This window comes from Podarcis filfolensis (genome assembly GCF_964270895.1).
Source record: "Podarcis filfolensis genome assembly, chromosome: 5".
NCBI lineage: Eukaryota > Metazoa > Chordata > Lepidosauria > Squamata > Lacertidae > Podarcis > Podarcis filfolensis.
Window position 1 is genome coordinate 62,928,101 of NC_139608.1, and position 20,505 is coordinate 62,948,605.

At 47.4% G+C, this 20,505-nt stretch overlaps 2 protein-coding genes across 5 annotated transcripts in view; one reads left to right on the forward strand and one right to left on the reverse strand.

Annotated features, from left to right (window-relative positions):
* TBC1D12 (TBC1 domain family member 12) overlaps positions 1–4,806 on the reverse strand; it is a 51,395-nt gene extending 46,589 nt beyond the window's left edge. For 2 of the 4 annotated variants that reach the window (XR_014548142.1, XR_014548143.1), the window contains exon 1: positions 3,187–4,806. Coding sequence is in view for 2 of the 4 variants with exons in the window: in XM_083614100.1 (XP_083470226.1) it covers positions 3,187–3,968 (782 nt within the window). In the remaining 2 variants the exon portion in view is untranslated. The remainder of the gene's footprint in view (positions 1–3,186) is intronic. The other 2 variants (XM_083614100.1, XM_083614099.1) reach the window with 2 other exon arrangements.
* Positions 4,807–15,062: 10,256 nt separating this feature from the next.
* Positions 15,063–17,747, forward strand: LOC310762715 (D(1) dopamine receptor-like). Its single transcript, XM_083614147.1, has one exon. The coding sequence runs from the start codon at positions 16,196–16,198 to the stop codon at positions 17,555–17,557; it is 1,362 nt and encodes a 453-aa protein (XP_083470273.1). The 5' UTR covers positions 15,063–16,195; the 3' UTR covers positions 17,558–17,747.
* Positions 17,748–20,505: the final 2,758 nt, after the last annotated feature.

The following is a 20,505-nucleotide window of genomic DNA, read 5'->3' on the forward strand; positions in this document are numbered from 1 at the left end:
ATACAAATTAGGGTAATTTGGATACAGTAATTTGCATCAGAGAATTACCCTAGCTGCCAAGCTTGCCTAATATTTATCTGTAGCTATGTCAGTTTCATTCTGTCAGTTTCACAAGCATCAAATCATAAATTTGCTCCATTTTTATGGACTTTTAAAAAAACCAACCCACAGCATTTATATTCTTCAAACCCTGGCTACAGCTCAAGGTTAGACATGGAGTGCAAGTCTTGGTTCATGTGACATGTTAAGCCAAACTTTTACTTAGCTTGGTGTAGTGCAGAACTGGGGAAGAGCAAAGTAAGTGTACACCCCTCGCTGGGCGATCTCAGTAATCTATAGTTTAGTTTACTGTGTGATCTGAACCAAGTCAGCATGTGTCACAACCATAAAAAGATAGCCATAAGAAAATGCAGAGAGCGTTCCAAGTTATTCCCAGAGATTCAATGGAAGATAGCATCTCTTCCTGTTCTATGAACAAAGCTTGAAACTACTTGACATCATCACCTATATTTATAAAAAGCATTTTTTAAAGTTTTCCTATTGGAACTCGCCAGACCATGAAAAAATTGTTGAATACAAAATGAGGAATGAGAACAACCAACTTTTGTGATGGCTTTAGAATCTTAAAGACCCAATATTTACACAGACTTTTGGTATCTGAGTAATTTCCCCAATAAATTATCATCATAACTTCACTTATACTCAGGAAATGCAATCAGAAAACATCAATGAAGGATACTGAAGGAAGTACTAAAAAGCAGATCAGAACAGAGTTTAGGGATAGCAACAGTACAATCCTACAACTGCCTGTTAGGAGATAATGGCATCTAGGGAAATGTGCACTAGCACCTTCTCCTACCACACAAAGTTGTATTATGAAATGCTGAGCAGTTCAGTTCAGGCAGAGAGGAAAAGTCAAACCAATAATTAATACTAGAGTAGCTGTTCAAACACATTTGAGGTGTGGTGAGAGCCAAGCCAGAGAGAAACTAGAAAAACTTACCAGTAAATAACAGAATGATATTAATGGTTACCCAACACAAGACCTACACACTATGATGCAGCGTCAGTGTGCAACACTTTCACCAATCCTATCAGGGCAATGACATAACAGTTTGTAATCTGTGGGATATTCAATTGGGCTTGTCCATTCTAGCACCTCCCAGCCCTTTCAGTCATGCTAAGCTTGAGGGAACTAATTTGCACCCCGTCAGATGCCTTACAAGTGTAACACAGAGTCCACAGTATGTGGAAAAGAATAAGGTATCCCTAACATTATTTCACATAACACCAAAATGCTAAAATCAGCATCGAGTATCTGCCATAAACAATCAGTACTAAGACATAGTTTCAATATCCAAGAAGCAAATGATGCTTTTTGAAAACTGGCAGATGAGAGAACTAAAACCCCTTCGGAGAAATGAATAATTTAAAATGGTATATTACTTGCATTCCACTATAACAATCCCAATACCCATCAAGTCTTCCATCATTGTGACCAGAGAAACCAGCTATGTATAAAAATGTGTTGATTCTTCAAGTCCAGGCTACAACATAGCCACAAAACCTTACTTCATTCTTGGCTAACAGTTGTTCAACTTGGAACATCTCATTTCTGCTTGCAGAAAAGGAAAGAAAAAAGAAGAAAAAAGAATCAAAGCTGGCTTACGAAGGGAACATCATCTTCTCCATTATTATAAAAATAATACAGTTAAGTTTTGAAATTCACATGCAGCAAAGATTATTAAGGGGAAATAATCAATTGCTATACAACGAAATATGCACAAGGAAGGAAGTTATTAGAATGCCATTAGCATTTTAACTAGACAAAATAAGCACTGCTCCCAGTGGCTACTCAACTGTTCTTGGATAGTCACTCCAGAAAAATGCAAAGGCACTAGACAAGCCCAATCAAATATGTGCTAGTTATTTGGGCAAAAGATTCCTGCATTGCAGGGGGCTGGACTAGATGACCCTTGTGATCCCTCCCAGCTCTTGTGATTCTATGATTCTGTTTACCAAGATATGTCCTTTAAAGATGCCACAAAGAGCAGTGTACACTTGGGCAAGTACATGATACATTCCTCTTTTGTGACACCTGAGAACGATATTTTACTTAAGAGCAATATATAAATGTTTGTACAGTATCACTATGCTGAATTGTTTCCCTTTCTCTTCTAACTAGACAATTATTTAATCAAACATAGGAGAAAAGATGCAACAAGAGGCAGCTTTAGTATTCAATATGATATGCATAGTAAAGCAAACAACTTGAGGCTCAACTATTTAGCAGGACATCTTGCACAGAACGCTATCACAATTTCTTGTTGACATGGTAGTCTTCAGTTCAGAAAATAGATTAGTGAAGCTGAAAAGCATAAAATGCTACTGCATGCTTAATCAAATTGATTCAATTGAGTAGAGACAAAATCATAGAAAATGTATAAGCATTAAGTAAGATACCAAAAAAAAAAAAGGTTTTTATTACTGCATCATTACATTCATACCTCACCTTTCCTCCAAAGAGTTCAAGGTGGCATAAACAGTTCTCCCATTTCTCCATTTTATCCTCAACAAGCATGCAGGGTAGGTTAGGCTGAGATGTGGTGACTGGCCCAAGGTCACCCAGTGAGCAGAGGTCACTAGGTGAACAGGGATTTGAACCTGGGTCTCCCCCTTCCTCGTCTAACACTTTAACCACTATGCCAGACTGACCACATCAAAATCTTCTCATCAAAAACAGGTCCATCACAAAGGGTGCTCAAGCATACCTTGGCCACTGCTACTTTCCTCTTCCAAAAGAGTTATCACAACCGTTTTAACTTTTAAAAAGGAGTTATTCTTGCACATCAGCTTCATAAGACTTAACGATATACCAAGCTACAATTCCAGGGGAAGGGGGTGGGCAAAAAAGCACACCTGGGAGAGTGCACTGCTGGAAATGGATCTGAAGGGATACAGAGTCAAGACACCTTTGACCGTAATGGCCACAACTCCCACGCAAGAGATTTAAGGTTTAAAATGACAGCTCCGGCACCGTTTCAAAGCATGCTTCCAGAGCGGGTGGGGAGGGGGATTCCGGCTGGTTTTCTCTCCTATTAAGTTACAAGGTTACGCTCTCCTCCCGCATGCGGCAGCCCCTTTTCCCCGCAGGAGTCCCGGGGAGCGGCCGCGTGAGTCACTCACCTCGTGAAGAATTCGGCGAAGCTGGAGCTGGCGAGGCCTCCCAGCCGCTTGGCCCGGTCCCCTTGCTCGGAGCCGGCGGCGGCGGCAGCTGCATTGGCGCCGGAGGCGAGGGCGGGCGGCGGCGGCTGCTGCGGCTGCAAATGCTCCGGGGCGCTGCGGCGACGGCTCACCTCGAAGGTGTTGCGGGAGTTGAGGTTGATGTCCATGAAAGCCAGCGAGGGCAGGCACGGGAGAGCCCTCGCCGACGGGGAGGCCAGGCTCTCCGCCTCCTCGGAAGCCGGAGAAGGGCTCCCTGAAGCGGACGACGACGACGAAGAGGGCGAGGGAGACATGGCCGGGGCGGCGGCGGCGGCGAGGCCGCAGCTCTTCAGCGACAGAGGCGGCGGCGGCTCCTCCTCGAGAGCAACCGCGCTCTGGGCCACCGGCAGGAAAAAGGCGCAGCCGCCGTTGTGGAGCGTCGTGCTTTGCGAAGTCGGCGGCTCCGAGGGGCTCGACGTGCCCCCCTGAGGAGGAGGAGGCGGCGGCGGCGACAGGAGGAAGCCGGCGTCCCCGTTGGTCATCCTCCCTGCGCCGCAGGCGTCCCCGTTGGGCGGCCTCTTGCCGGCCAGGTAGCAGCGCAGCCGGGCCCCGGGGCCCTCTCGGCTGCCGTCCGCTTCCGCGTCGTCGTCGTCGCCGCTGCCGCCCTTCGCCTCCTCCTCCGGCGACGCCGCCTCCTCCTTCTCCCGGCCCGAGGGAAGCAAGGATGCGCCGCCCTGAGCTCCGGCATCCTCCGGCCCAACCATTTGCCGACGCAGAACCCCCGGGGAGCCAGCGGCGCGGCTGGGAGCGGGGAAGGGGAGCGGGGAAGGGCAGGGGGAGGAGGAGGAGGCGGCGGCCCGGCCCCTCACGGTGGCGCACAGGGACCGACGGGGCGGGGCGCCGGCGGCTGCTGCTGCTGCTGCGCTCCTCGGCTCCACCAGCCGGTCCCGCTCAACGCAGCCGACTACGGTGATGGTGGCGGCAGGAGCGGCCTAAGGGGGCCCGGCTCGCGCAGGCGCACGGGGGCCTCTCGGCGGTCATCGCCGCCGACCATAGAGACGACGTTGCTGGCGCGGAAGTGGCGCCTTGTAAACATCCGGCCCTCTGACGCCCATGGCGGGCCGATGGAAGGCTCGCAGGTTTACCGTATATCATCTAAGGCTCCCGCCTATAACAAAGGGCGGCACGGTATTGTTACATATCCCTCTTGGTAACCAGCCCGTTGGGGCAGCTCAGCCAGCATTGCGCTGTTTCCCGTATTCCACTCGCAGTGCGCGTGTGTAGCCGGGAAGGGACACACACACACGTGTCATTTTTTTTCCAGTATTCCGGGTGACAGGCAAGGTGTCAGCTGCTTCTTAGTCTCCCTCTGCAGAGTTCATTATCCAGCCACCGGAGCCCATTGATTACGGTGTCAGGTATCACGTGCTACGGTATGCGGCTGGATCCAGACCCAGGTTGGCTGAGCTTCAGCTGCCCTCGAAACCCTGCTTAACTCAAGAGGACTTGCTTCTGAGTACAAGCACGGGTAGTTCCCACCCGTGGAGTTTAAGAAATTACTGACTTGCTCCACTAATTTCCCGTGTAGCCTCACCTCAACTAAAAGTGCAAACCAGTGCCTGGAAGTACTGCGTGTTCGTAGAACACAGGCATGCCTGTAAATGATTGCATCCAGCCGAAGGCACACGTTCAAGCGTCTCCTGCTAACATCAAAAGAACTTTTTCTATGTAGGCAGTGAGGTGGTAAAATGCACTGTACCAGAACTCAAGTTGGGGGTTACAATTTCTGGATGCCCCCAGCCACCCTGTGTAATGAAATCCCCTGCAGTTAGAAACCAAAACTCTTATCGTAAGGATAAATAAAGGTTCTAGCATAACCCTCTCCCTGTCAGTCTGGTTTTCTGCTTACAGGGAATGTTTTGTTTAACACTGGAAGGAATCAAAACATGATCCCTCTTACCTTCATTCTGAATTACTTCATCCATTCTGTCACATTGGGACAGTGAACTGAGCCCATCTGACCCAATGGGAATTTTAAACTTTTGCAATTCAGTCCTCTTTAATATATTTTTTCTAGAAGAATATGGCATTTGTAGTATAAAAGCAAATACTTTGGAGAAAGGGGCATTCTACTCAAGATAACAGGCCAACATACAGTATTCCCCATATAACTTTACACTGCAGGGAGTATCCTGTTGCAGAGAGGCCAAAACAAGTTTATCCTGTCTACAGCCAATCTTGTGTGACAAACTCAATGTCACCCTTATTATTTTGTTTACACTTCATCTAAGAACTTCTCTTACCCTGCGTTGCATCTCTTACATTGTCATTCAGGAGCCGTTTGGCTTTAATGTTACAGCGCACTGTTTCCACAGGTTTATAACTCAGCCATGAAAGTGCATTCCGGAGTCAAACTTGTCATAGTATATCCCCATCTGGAAGTTAAATAGTTCACAGGTAATTTGGAAACATTCAGATAAAACTTCCAAAGGGCTAATTCTATTAAGCTGCAGTCCTTTGCAAACACTTAGCTAGGAGTGTGGAAGGCGAAATATGTTAATTTCAGTTTCCTGAAGTTTCGCTTTTTCCCAGTTCTCCACATTTCCACATCAGTTCACAATTTTTAAGGTAACTCCTCAGTTCATCAGCACTTTAGTGCCAATGACACTAACAGCCACACTTTTACAAAGCATTTCTCCTAATATGTGTTTTGGTAAGTTATTTTCACTAATGTATGTATTTATATGCACACTTTAGTATGGATGGAGAACTGTGTTGCAAAGTTCAGATAAGTGCAACTTTTTGAAAAATGGTCATGTTTCAGTCTTTGTATTGCTTTGGAAAGTGCAAATTTCGTAAGTTCACCTTTAAATACAAATTGAATTGAAAATCCACACACACCTCATCCCCATATGGGTGTATCATTGAACTCAGTAGAACTTATATCTGAATGTATATACATAGGATTCCATTGTTAAGACCCAACTGCACTATACGTATTAAACAGTCATGGCTTCCCCCAAATAATCATGGAACCTGTAGTTTGTTAAGGGTGCTGAGAGTTGTTGAGAGACCCTTATTCTCCTCGCACAGCTGCAATTCCCAGACAAAGGCTGCTGTGGAGATCAATGAGGATATATGTGAGAGTTTTTAACTGGGAGCTGTAAGTGAGAAGTGGTGTTTGTGTAGATCTGATAATGCCAAGTTTGCAAGTTCAACCCCCATATAGGACAGCTGCATATTCCTGCAGGGGGTTGGACTAGATCAGGCACCCCCAAACTCAGCCCTCCAGATGTTTTGGGAATACAATTCCCAGCATCCCTGACCACTGGTCCTGTTAGCTAGGGATGATGGGAGTTGTAGTCCCAAAAGATCTGGAGGGCTGAGTTTGGGGGTGCCTGAACTAGATGATCCTCAAGGTTCCTTCTAACTCTACAATTCTATCTTATGTTTACAGATCTGGAATACCATACTCAGACTGCACATTAAACTGGGAGTGTGTCAAGGAAACTTACTCTCAGTAGAAATTCATAGGATTGCACTGTCTACTGAGGATTGCGCTTCTCTCCATCTCCCCGCCCCCTTACACACACACCCATTTATCCATGATGCACCTTACTACATGCCTACCATTCTACAAATCATTCAAAACCCACTTAACAGGCTAGATACACCTTTAATGCAAAAGGTGCTTGCTGGTGTCTACAGCCATTTGCTGCGGTGCACAACTAATTGTGTATGACGATAGTTAAGATCAAGACCAAATTGCTAACACGGTTATGTATTGCTGGGGAAGAGGCACCTTCCATGCTTTCCATGGGCCACAAGTAGCAAAGGGAGTCAAAGAAGGTACCAACTCACATTTGGTCAGTTGTACATCAGACTTCATTTCAGAAATGTTGCTTCACATTATCTGCTTTCCCCCAGGGCCCAGTATGCTCTCAGCAATAAACCCATTAGCAGACCTCTTCTTCCAAGGTAGCTACTTCAGTGCTGTTCTTACAATGGAGTGTCCCAAGTCTCCCCCCCTTTTTTTTAGAGTCAAGTCTCCTCAGAAGTAGGTCCCCAAACCCCCTGGACAGTCAGGATCCTCACAATGCCTTAAGGTTCCAGGGAAAATTCTCTCCCCCACCCCACCAAAGAAGACAGGTGTAGTCTACCTTAATGCCCTTGGCAGGCTTAAATCCAGGGCTCCTATACCCAGGGAGTAGGGTGGGTAGATGCTAGGTAATCATAGGCTTTGGGTATGCCGTATCCAGCAGCAAAGCAAAGACTGTGTGGAAGAGCCTTATTTGATCATCTCCTTTACCCACACTCATCCCTGGATCTCCACTGAACTTCTGCCCCTTCTTCCCTCTCCCTGAGGCATTTTATAGCCTCCCTGTCTCCCCACCCTTCATTCTGCCTAAGGTACAGCAGTTGGGCTCCCACGCTTCTTCTCCCATAGGTGAAGTCTCCAGGCAACGTCCAAATGTGTTCTCCTTAGGAGCCACTGCCTGGTTGGTGCCTACCAGGTCCTACTTAGATGGCCAGGTGACAACCCAGGAACCCTGGTGTCCCATCACACACTCAGATAAGAGCTCCTCCATCAAGCTGCTACTTCTTTCTCACTCAGAGCAGCTTATATTTAAAAGGATACCCTTTGTCTTTCACAAACCTTTCCAAAAACAGTATTTCAGCAAAGCTAGCAGAGATATTGCTAGATGCCCACCTTGAATTACCAAAACCTATTGAGCTCATTTATTATTGATTGTTTTAATTACAATAGTGTCTGTAAGCAGGATCCAATCTGCATTGTACAATGATACCACCACACACACAGTTCTTATTTCAAGGCTGGTAAAGTCAACAGTATTAAGTTCTCACATGAATTTTAATTCCCTTCATGCTGCTCCCCTATGTGGCTTCCCTACTCTTCTTTGCCCATTCTTTAAAATGACAATGACCCCAAAGGAAGCTGGTATTGTCTAGATAGCTGCTGGAACCATTTCTATCAAAGCTGTTTCCACCATGTCCTAAAATAGAAGCTGCCCTGCAGAAAAGGAAACCTCACTGTTTTACTGGCGGCAGTAGCAGCAGCAGCAGGAACTTACATATATGCAATGCTATTTTTCTAGAAAAAGAGGTTCTGGTCTTCTTTCCATCTCGAGGCTAGTAACATCCGGGTGACTGTTGTTCCATACATAAAAAGAAGACCAAGTCCCTACCAGAGAGGAGTGGCAAACCAAGCTGATGGACTATGCCGGGATGGCAAAACTGACTGGTAAACTCAGAAACTAAGAGGATAAAAACTTTATAAAAGAATGGGGAAAATTTATAAGCTATTTAGGAGACCACTGTAAGCAGATGGAAACGTTAGCAGGATTTTGATTTCATTTGTAGTTTAAAAATTACCATGGATAATATGGTCTGATATAAAAGTTGGAGTATAGAGAAAAATATGCAGTATTAAATGTTCATAATGGGACCCCATGGAGGGGATGGGGGGAAAGTCCTGAGATTCAGAGGAATCTCTTTACACAGATATACTTTTTGATTCTTTGTTTATAACTTTATATTTGTAAAACCAATAAAAATGATTTTAAAAAAAAGAGGTGCTAGAACTCACCATGAACCCCTCCCTTGCTCTCTTATAATTGCAATGGCGACCACCTGAGAGGTGCCAGAATTGAGTTCTGGTGAGTTCCAGCTGGGGGGGGGGAAAGCCCTGCATATATAGTTTCCAGAGGGGTATCCACGTGTTAGTCTGCTGCTGCAAAACCAGCAGAGACCCCCATCTGCAGTATACATTTAAAGCAGCAGCATAACACTTTAAACAGTCGTGGCTTCTGCCAAAGAGGGGAACTGTAGTTTGCTGAGAACTGTCAGAAGTCTCCCAATCCCCTGACACAGCTGTAATTCTCAGAGTGGTTTAACAACCAATCCTTCTGGTAATTGTATCCCTGTGAGATCATTCCACAGCCATGGAGACACCGCTGAAAAACCTCCTCCATGGGGTACACCTCATTCAGAGCAGCAACCACTGAAAGAGCCTGGTCTGCCAGTTGGGATGGCCATTCATCCACTTTGCATACATCAATGTCAACGGCTGCCCCAGCTAGAAGGAGAATTGCCTCACAACAGCCACATAAAATGTCTGTTTGAGCACAGCCTTGAAAGGGAAGACAGACTTCAATATCTCCAGATGCCAAAGAGTTACAGGAATACCGTCATTTCTCAAATAATGTATTATCTGTAAAGGCTATTTGTTATTGTCAGTTTCCTTCAAACCTAGTCTTTGCAGGACTTTTCCAGTACAAATAAAAAGCCCCTCCTTAACATGCAGAGACAGATGAATAAGTCTCAGACGTTTCATTTCATCTATTTATTCAGAGCAAAATTGTATTAACGTATAGGCAAGTCTTTAAACTTTGCCAGATCTCCTATACTAATCGCATGCTCCATGCCAAGTAATAAAAGGAAATAAAATTGTTTGCAGACCGGGGTGGGGGGTGGGGATCAAAGAGTTCCTTTGTTCAGATAAAATGACTGCTCTCAATAATGTTCAATTCCGTGCCTCAAAGCACCCTGGAGAACTGCCTGGCTGTGAGCCGGGCTTGATTCCCAGGCCTCTTTCACTATTCTGCATAAACAGCTGGATTGGATTGCTCAGCTCGACAGCAGCCCTGCAAAGCTCTGAACACGTGGATGGCTCTGGTGCAGCACAGTGGCTGAGCAGCACATGACCTGTGAATCAGAAGTTCCCACTTCAAAGCTTGCTCAGCCCCTTAATTCACGTGAGTGCCCTGAAGCAAGCCGTCCCAGCTGCTTCCAATCCCTACCAGTGATCCTGGGATTGTCATTTTGGTAGTACAATTTTCGAATATATTTTTATTTGATTTCAACACCTTTTTTTTTAAAAGCACTGTTTCGTTACACTTTTACCCCATCTTTCCTTCAGATAACTTGGTACCAGCTACTAAAGGCACAGAAACCTTAGCAAAATGTTTTGCCCTTTTTTCATCCGTTTGATGCACTGTGAGGTTTGATTTCGTTTTAGTCCCACCAATTCACAGGCAATCCTTCGCCTTCTCTTTTATTGCCTTCAGCTGAGGAGTGGTTCTGGCACACGAGGAACGATCGCTCTGTTTGCGTTGGGCAATAGGAAGTGCTTCCTTGTTGCAAGAGGCAAAAGGACGCCTTCTTGCAAGATGAGTAGCTCACGAAGGCTTCTTTGAACTATTTCAACAAGGCAGCTGCTGTGTGCAGGAAGCAATTTGGGCCTGCTACTTATACGGCCTCGTGCTTGGTGTCTACATCACAGTCAAATGTTCCTGGGGAAAGCGTGGCATCCAACCACCTAAGGGGAGCTTAGCTGAGCCATACCGTGAGGCTGCACATGCACACAGGCATCCCGCAGCTACCACGGAAAGGCACTTTCAAGAAATCTGTACAGGCTTATTCACACCTTTCTCACCTGTGGGACACTCCTGTGATGAAACAGGAATGGGCTGGGTCCCCAATGTCCTGCCTCCTGGACTAGCCAATGTCTGTGGGCTGAGTGCTGTCATCAGCAAAGAAACACTTAAGATTTCCCCCCCCCCCAGATTAATAATTAGAGCCATGGTTCCCAATGTGGGGCACACCCCCCACAGGTGGGCAATTTGATTTTTAAGAGGAGCAATTTGGAAGCTTGTTTAGACCAAGTTAATGGCCTTTTAGACTTCCTCCACATGAACAGGAGTTCACTTTTTGAATAATAAGAATTATATGTCACCGGGGGGGGGGGAGGGTCAGGATTTTAGAGATGCTTAGGTGGGGCATGGCCAAAAAAAGGTTGGGAACCACTGAGAGGACGGAGACAGCCCAATCAATGTGGCACATGTGAGATGGGAAGAGACAGAAATATGGCCCATTCCTACATCAGCAGAGGAACCACATGCAATTAAAGGATGAACAGGGTGCATATGACAATCTTGCAATGTTGCTTTCTAAAGCATGGGTACCACTTCCCAGCACAGAGTCATGTAGGATGCTGCCTTATAGCAAGTCAAACCATTGGTCCATCTTGCTCAGTATTGTCTACACCAGCAGTGTCATGTGATAGGGTGTCATGTGAACCTCTCCGTTGTTCTCAGTTGTGAAATATGATAAGCTGAGACGACTCAAAATGAGAGGGAATCTTAGGCCCTAGAAATGGGTGTGGGTGTGTGGCAGTTTCAAGGGACACTTACTATAGTTTTGTCACTGCAGAATATTTTGTGTCCTTCTATAGCTCTTTGGTGACTCCCTCAGAGGAACAGCCTGTTTACAGTAACTAAGTGAAAAGAGAGAGAAAAAGCGACATAAAGCTTTTAAACAATGTAAAAGCAAAACATCGGTATATGTAGGTATATACTGCAGATATACTAGCCCTGAATATGAAATTCAATAATATGCTTGTCAGGTGGTTTAACTGTCTCCATGGGCGTAGCGTGGGGGCAGTTGCCTCCCCTAAATAAAGTAAATCAATAAAAATAGTTAACTGACCAACTGTGTCACAAATAACTCAGTTCTGTCCCCTGCCCCCGCCAACATAAACCCTGGCTACACCCATGACAGTCTCATGTTCTTCCACCACCAATGCCGTAAACATTGGACTATTTACCAGATAGGTAAATGTATGTCTGCTAAAACTATGCACTTTAATTTCAATAAACATGCATGGAACAAAAAATTCAATTTTTCTAAATCATGGAACTGAGGGGTGTATGCAGTGGCGTAGCGTGGGGGGTGCAGGGGGGGCCGGCCGCACCGGGCGCAACACCTGGGGGTTAGGGTTAGGGGGCGCAAATCCACGGGTTAGGGGGCGCAAATCCACAGGTTAGGGGGCGCAAATTACTTGCCTTGCCCCGGGTGCTGACAACCCACGCTACGCCACTGGGTGTATGGGAGAGCCCTAGTTACTTGAGAATAATTTTTTTATTATTTTCTAGGGTGAAATCCTACAGCACAGACATTCACTTCTGCATAAACTTGTCTTTACTTATTATTTCCATTTATTATCTGCTCTTCCTCCCTAACAAGACCACAGAGTAACTCGCAACTTTAAAAAAACCAGTAAGAGCATATTAAAGCAGCACTTCAACATATTTCAGACAACCATTTTGAAAAAGCAGTTTAGAAACTTCATGTAAATGGTGGGCCAAATCCTGCATTGGAAAGAAAGAAAGAAAGAAAGAAAGAAAGAAAGAAAGAAAGAAAGAAAGAAAAGAATTTAAATGTTTCCTAAATATGAGCAAGTATTTATTTATCTAAAAAAATTATTCATTAGGCTGCTATTATTTTTTACTATTCCTCCATGCTCAAGCTGGAAACTGCACCCAATATCATATAATTGCAAGGCTGTTTTGCAACATTCTATGTTAATGCCTAAAATCAATTTTATAACTTTTTTTTAAAGAGATTACTCATTCCAGATATTCTTTTTCTCCTTGACTCTTGTATTTGTTCAAAATGATTTGCAGCTTCACTTTGTCTTCTAAGAAGACGAAGAGGAAGCGAGCATTAAAAAGAAAGAAAGAATTATTTTTGCTTAGACTAGAATATTAATTTAACAAGAGGAGAAGTGGTTTTCGAGGGATGACCCTGCAGCCAGAATCGGGAGTTTTTCATAAAGCTGAGCACACCACCTAGTGTTAGCTTTTGAGATTTGCACTTTTCATTTTGTTTGCATTTCCGCGTTTTCAACGCTGTCAAGGGTGCAGAAGGTATCAAACAGTAAACAGGAATAAAAATAAATATTCGAGAATTTGGGCTTTATCCGTTTCCCCTGACATCGTTTGGTTGAACAAAATGTTCATCTGCATGGATGCATATACCTCCATTTACAGCTGTTCTGTGTGTTGAGGCTGGAATGAGCACATACTGTCTGGCGGTGAATTGCAATCAAAAACATCTGGAATTGACCAGGTTGGCAAAGGCTTGTGGATTAGGATCAAGCCGTTAAATGGTTAATCCTGTCCCCTGTGGCTTCTCCTGACCCAGGCAGTAGTCATGTAATAGTTGGTTGACTTCTCCATGAGATCCACACAGAGTAGACCCATTGCAATGGGTGGTCATGACTAGCTTGTGCCCATTAATTTGAATGAGTCTTCTGGGAATAGAGCTTAGATGTTGTTGTTGTTTAGTCATGTCTGACTCTTCGTGACCCCATGGACCAGAGCACGCCAGGCACTTCTGTCTTCCACTGCCTCCTGCAGTTTGGTCAAACTCATTCTGGTAGCTTCGAGAACACTGTCCAAACATCTCATCCTCTGTTGTCCCCTTCTCCTTGTGCCCTCCATCTTTCCCAACATCAGGGTCTTTTCCAGGGAGTCTTCTCTTCTCATGAGGTGGCCAAGGTATTGGAGTCTCAGCTTCAGGATCTGTCCTGAAGAGCTTAGATACAACCCTTAGTTTTCTCCCCACACATTCTTGATGGGAGTGGAAAAGGCACTGCAGTTGCTGCAGGAGACCTATGAGTAATGATGAATGGTGAAAAGTAGTTACCAGAAAAGGTGGAGACAGTAACCTAATTCTCGCTGAGGTAATAAACCTGTTTCTGTAGTCAGGTTCACTATGAACGCCCTTGGGTAGCTCCAGGCCCCAGCACCTGACGGGACCCACCTGAACATAGCTGTCAACTTTTCCCTTTTCTTGAGAGGAATCCTATTTGGAATAAGGGAATTTCCTTTAAAAAAAGGGAAAAGTTGACAGCTATGCACCTGAGCTGATGCCAGCTAGGGTCCCTGGCACTAGGTGTCGGGAGGCCATTTTAAATTTCCCACAATGCTCTGGGATGCCCAACATTGCAACACTAGGGAGCATGGTAGGACATTTAAAATAGTAGTTTCTGAGGGGCCCACAGTCAGCGCTAGGTAGTCCACCTAAGTGGGCACCCCCACACTTTGCCAAGGGGCAGTGGCGTAGCGTGGGTTGTCAGCACCCAGGGCAAGGCAAGTAATTTGCGCCCCCTAACCTGTGGATTTGCGCCCCCTAACCTGTGGATTTGCGCCCCCTAACCCTAACCCCGAGATGTTGCGCCCGGTGCGGCCGGCCCCCCTGCACCCCCCACGCTACGCCACTGCCAAGGGGCCCCATAACCCCGGAGCTGGTCCTCTCTAGGATGTACCACATCAGACTGCAGGTGGTGCCTTATATGATGGAATGCTCTTCCATCAAATCAGAGGCTTCTTTTGCATTTTAGAGCCACTGAAAACCAAAGCACAGGACAGGAGTAGTGCAGCAGAATAGAACAATGGGTTTACTGCTGCATCTGAAGAACTGCCACTCACAACCAGCCAGGATAAAAGAGCGGAGCAAATATTTCCTACTTCCCTTTGCTGTGCCAGCTCCAGGCTGCTGCAGCAGAGGTTCTGGGATCAGTCCTCTCTCCAAAAAATGGCCTCTCCATTTCCTAGTCCATCTATCTCCTAGTCTCTCTCCCCCCTCCTCCGTAATGCCCCATTTGGGGTCGCCCCATTTTGGCTGGCAGTGGCACTTTCAGCAGACTTTGGAGGGGGGAGTTATGTAGCCATGAAGCCATGACACCTCTGTCTCATCCTAACTCTCTCCAGTAGCAAAGACCAGGGGTCAGGATTGCCCTCCACAATTTGCAACCATTGCAGCACAAAAACAGTTGTTTTTTAATCGTGTTGTTAGCAGTTCCCACACTCAAATTAAATCCAGCTGGCTTCTTATTTTAAAGCCAACAGTTTTTCGCAAGATGTCATATCAGTTTCACAGCTCTAACATTTTTTTAAAGTTGTGGCTGTGTCTGCTTTAATCATCAAAAGGGGGGTGAGGGAAGATGATAACTCAGACAGTGTGTCATGCAGTATTTATTATAAAAGGTAAAGGGACCCTGGATGGCTTTTTGTACTTGTCTTTACCTATCTCCGCTTTCCTCCGTTTTTGCATCTTAAGCTACATGATCAATGATGCAAAGGACCACCGTCCATGATGCAGCATTTTCTTATTTAGAAAATAAGTCTGATAATTATCCTCTTAAGTTTCCTCAAATGTGGCCACAATTGCCACTGGTGTTTAAAAAATAATAATACATATTTTATTTCTATGTGCTTTGATTACACCTGTGATTTTGACGACGGTATTCTGTATAGCAGGCAAAATTTCAACAGGTAAAGCTTCCTTGCTCGCAGTTTTTTCGTGTCAGTGAAAATTGCACCTACAGAATTTGTGCCTGCTAGAAGCTCAGCAGCGCGCAGTGGGGGGCGCGGGGAGGCAGGAATGGAGGCAGATCAGAGGGCGCGACGGGCAGGACAAGAGAAGAAGCTATGGGGCGCGGAGAGGGGTCCGACGAAGGACTGAACTGTGTACCATCAGTTCTGCTGAGCAGCTACAGCTGAGCCCTGCCATCTCTGACATTTTATCCATTCGTAAGCCATGGCTGAGTGAAGCGATCCCGAGCGAGCAGCGCAAGGGGTCCCCGATCAATTCACAGGATCGCGCGCACGGATCCCTTCCCACGTGCTTCCTTCTCGCCTCCTGCCGCCTCTGCGCACGAGACGTAGGGAACAAGGCGTCCCAGTGCCGCCCCGACTGCCGAACCTAAACGGACAGATAGCGTGGAGACCGCGGCTTTCTCTGCCCCGCCTTCTCCTCCAGCACCGGAGGATGCCCAGAAGCCCGGGAAGAACAGACGACGCTTGGATCTGGTTGCGAGAGGAAGGCAGCGAGCGAGCGGCGTCGGGGAACTTTCGCCCTCGGCTCCGCGTTCATTCCAACCAGCCAACCTGCTGCTAACCAAGATGTCTCTGTCCCGGCGCCGGCGGCGCTGCGCGAAGGTCTTGATGCGCCCCGTCCAGGCTCAGGATCCAGTGCTTCCCCACGATGCCTGCGGGAGCCGCAGCCACGTCTTTGATGCAGGCGAATGGGCGGCGGGGACCCTGTTCGCTGGGGTGCGCGGGTGGCTGCCATAGGAGACCCTCCTGGACGGCGGTAGGCGCCTGGAGCCCGTGGGCGCCCTCTGATGGAGAACGCCTCCAACGGCAGCCAGGGGCCGCTGGAGCCCCGGGCCCCTGGCGGGAATGGGGTGGTGCTAGGCGTCTGCTTCCTCTGGCTGCTGGTTTTGAGCACCTTGCTGGGCAACGCCCTGGTCTGCCTGGCCATCGTCCGGTTTCGCCACCTGCGCGCCAAAGTCACCAACTGGTTTGTGCTGTCACTGGCCTCGTCTGACCTGTGTGTGGCGCTGCTGGTCATGCCCTGGCAGGCAGTCACGGAGGCGGTGGGCGGGGTGTGGCTCTTTGGCACCCGTTTCTGCGACACGTGGGTGGCCGCCGACATCATGTGCTCCACGGCCTCCATCCTCCATCTCTGCATCATAAGCCTCGACCGCTACTGGGCCATCGCCAGCCCCTTCCGCTACCAGCGGCGGATGACCCGGGGCCTGGCCTCCGCCATGATCGCCCTGGCCTGGACCCTCTCTGTCCTCATCTCCTTCATCCCTGTCCAGCTCCATTGGCACAGAGTCGAGGAGCAGGGGGGGACTGACCCACAGTTGCCACGTTGTGACGCCCGGCTCAACCCCACGTATGCCATCACCTCCTCCCTGGTCAGCTTCTACATCCCCGTGTCCATCATGATTGGCACTTACGCAAGGATCTACCGCATCGCCCAGGCTCAGATCCGCCGCATCTCGTCTCTGGAAAAGGCCGGAGGGCTGGGCTTTGCGCAGGGGAAAGAGCCCGCCTCTTCGCTGCGCAGCTCGCTCTGCAAGGAAACCAAGGTCCTCCAGACGTTGTCCATCATCATGGGGGTATTTGTCTGCTGCTGGCTGCCCTTTTTTGTCCTTAACTGCCTGCTACCCTTTTGCGAACCAAGGCCAGGCAGCGGGGTTTCTGGGCAAGCTCTCTGCGTCAGCCAGACGACTTTCCATGTTTTCATGTGGCTTGGCTGGGCCAACTCCTCAGTCAACCCAGTGATCTACGCTTTCAATGTGGACTTTCGGAAGGCTTTCAGCAGCCTGTTGGGCTGCCACCGCCGCCCTTGTTGGGCTCCAGGCAGGTCCGCCGTGGAGAGAGTCAACCTGAGCCACGAGCTGGTCTCCTATCACCACGACTCCTCCTCCCACAAGAGCGGAGGAGAGCCAGTTCCGTCACCTCTCCCCACCATTGCTGCCTGGCATCGATCCCTGCCCCACACAGTGAGCTCCCAAGGAGGAGGAGAGAGCAATGGAGGAACCCTGCCAGAGAACGAGATGTTGTCCTCACGTCAGGCCGCTCAGAGGAGCAACAGCAAAAACCTTCACCTGCCAGCTTTGCTCCCCTCTGAATGTGAGGCTGTGGTATCTTTGGAGACTCTTGATCCCTTTGCAGAGATTACTGGGCACTAGAATCTTTACTGCCACATCCCAGCGGTATGTGGATGGGACCATGTAGTGGCCACAAAGGAACACAATCACATAAGAAGAGTCCTGCTGGTTCAGACTGAAGGCTTATCTAGTCCAGCATTTTCTTTCCCCACAATGGCCGACTAGATGTGAATAGCAAGCCCACAAACAAGACACGAGGCCTTTCGTTGTCTCCTACTGTTGTTCCCCAGTGACTGGTATTCAGAGGTGCACTGGCTCTGATTCTGGAGGTATCACATAGCTGTCAGAACTACTTATTTATTTAGGGATATCTAGGCTGTCCAATCAACTGTGAGGATGGCTCACTTGTTGTTGGCATCTGTCTGTCTTAGGAGAGTGCGCTTTCAGGGTAAAGTCAAACAGCTTTAGTCAAACAGAGTTACAGCGCCTGCTGTGGCTGTAGACATTGATATAGGAGAGGCATGTTTGATTGCAGCTGGGACAAATGAAGGTGTCCAGTTTTGCTTCTACAGGTGCACCTTAGTGTTTCTCCTCTCTGTGCTCCACCCAGCGGTCATTCCTCCTCTGGTCATTGCTATGGATACATGGCCTGTCTGTCTGTCTCCCGGGGTTCACTATTACATGTTTAATAGCCACTGATAGCTCTATCTGCCATGCATGGCTTCTTCACAGTTGGGATCATGACTTAACTAAAATGGCAGGGCCTGATCACTTGGGACCCATCCATTGGCACCCAGCTCATATGGTTGGGTCCAATGAAGTTATGCATGTTTGATCAGAACAGAAGTCCTAGCGTGTGCAGTGGGTCTTATGCCTAGGTAAGTGTGCTTTGGTTTGGAGCCTTAGACATTGCTCCTGAGTCTGCAACAATCTGCACGAAAGTTCTTTCCTGCATAACTGAGTAGCGATCTACTAGTCTTTCTCTTAGGGTATATCTAGAGGCAATGGTAAGACTGAAGGTTGATTGTCTAACACAGGCTTCCTCAAACTCGGCCTTCCAGATGTTTTGAGACTACAGTTCCTATCATCCCTGACCACTGGTCCTGCTGGTTAGGGATCATGGGAGTTGTAGGCCAAAAACATCTGGAGGGCCGAGTTTGAGCAAGCATGGTCTAACACAAGAGCCATGATTCCCAACTCTGTGATGTGAGAGGAGCTGAAACAGATATTTAAGAAACTGAAGTACAGTGGTCCCTCGGGTTAAGAACTTAATTCGTTCTGGAGGTCTGTTCTTAACCTGAAACTGTTCTTAACCTAAAGCACCACTTTCGCTAATGGGGCCTCCTGCTGCCGCTGTGCCTCCGCTGTTCTCATCCTAAAGCAAAGTTCTTAACCCGAGGTAATATTTCTGCGTTAGCGGAGTCTGTAACCTGAAGTGTATGTAACCCGAGGTCCCACTGTATCTTAATGCATTCACCAGTCTTTGGAACAGGAAGCCCCCATGTGCAACACTTATCTGCCCCCACCCTCTTTCACTCTGCCAAGATATTGGTGCTGACATCATCCTGATCAGTGGCAGAGGAACCCTCTCTGTCACCTGGGGCGGGATGCCGAGGGGCGGGGCAAATCGCCTGGTGACGCATGTGCGATGTCTGTAGGGACTGCGCACGCGCAGCAGCCCATATGGTCACTACGCGAGCGGCAGCCCATACGGACACCCGTACGGACACTGTGCACAAGCGGCAGCCCGTGCAGACTGTGCAGGCGTGGCAGCCTGTACAGACGCCATGCGAATGCGGCGTGAGCGGCGCCCACACTGACTGTGTGCGCACCCTCCATCACTCTACAGCTGGGGGAGGCAGCGGGCCATCTTATCACCGCCCCAGGCACCCTCCGCCCCCCCTTTTGTACACCCTTGGTTCTGATTGTCCTAAGCATGCGGTGGGGAATGTGTGGCTCTACAGATGTTGCTTTCAATATTGTTGGACTGCAATTTCCACCCCAAAGCAACCAACTGTCATCTGTGCATGTGCAACAGCTGTCTCAAGTGTACACACCTCAGTTTCACTGCAAAGTGAATGTGGCTCACGTTTGCAAATGGGGTGGCAGCAAGATAGGTATGAATTCTGGCCAATGCCATGTGTACATGGCTTCAAGCACCAGCAGTGGGAGTGTGCTGGAGCTACAGTGAATGTGTACAAGAGCCTAAGGCTTTGATGGCACTGTGAGTTCCTGTTGTTGCAGAGCAGCTGTAGAAGGGTGGACTGGACTGAGAAAAGTATTATCATCTGCTTCATTACCAGGGATGTGAAGACAGATGGTTAATTGCATGTTTCTGTACATATATAAATATGTGCTTTGACATTATGGTAATGAGCTGTGTAAATTATGCCCAGGCACAGTGCAGTAGTTATTTCACATCTTACTGTGCTGCCCACAACTTTTAACAGAGCTGTACAATTTATAATGTTAAATCTTCTTTGATGGTAACTGAATGTATAAAACAATGGAAGTTTATTTTTGCCTTCCTCTTGTATGTATGTTTAAAGCCCCCCAAGATCACTATTAAAACAATACTCTACAGGTTATGTAAAATACATCATGTGGGGCACAGTTACCTAGCCCCTGTGCTTGTATTTAACAGGGCTTGCTCTGGGCTTAAAATATCATCTATTGCATTGGTATTTAAGCTTGTATAGGCTGCTGCTCCATATTGGGATTATGCTGTTCAAAAGAAATGTGAAGCCAGTGGGGTTGCACAAGTTCTAATGAAGATATGATTATATGGGAAATGTAATTATTTGCTTCTCATTTTTTTTATGGTACTGTTTGCCTCTCTGGAAAATAACATCTTCTAGCAGAAATGTATTTCCATAAGGGGAAAAAATCCAACTTGGCTATTAAAGAAAGGCTCTTCAAAAGCTTGGTACAATTTTGCCAAAATGAACACTTCTTTCATTTGAATCCAGTGTAATAATACAGCTACATCAAGCAGGCGTACTGTTTTCCTATCCTTTTGTCTCAGTGAC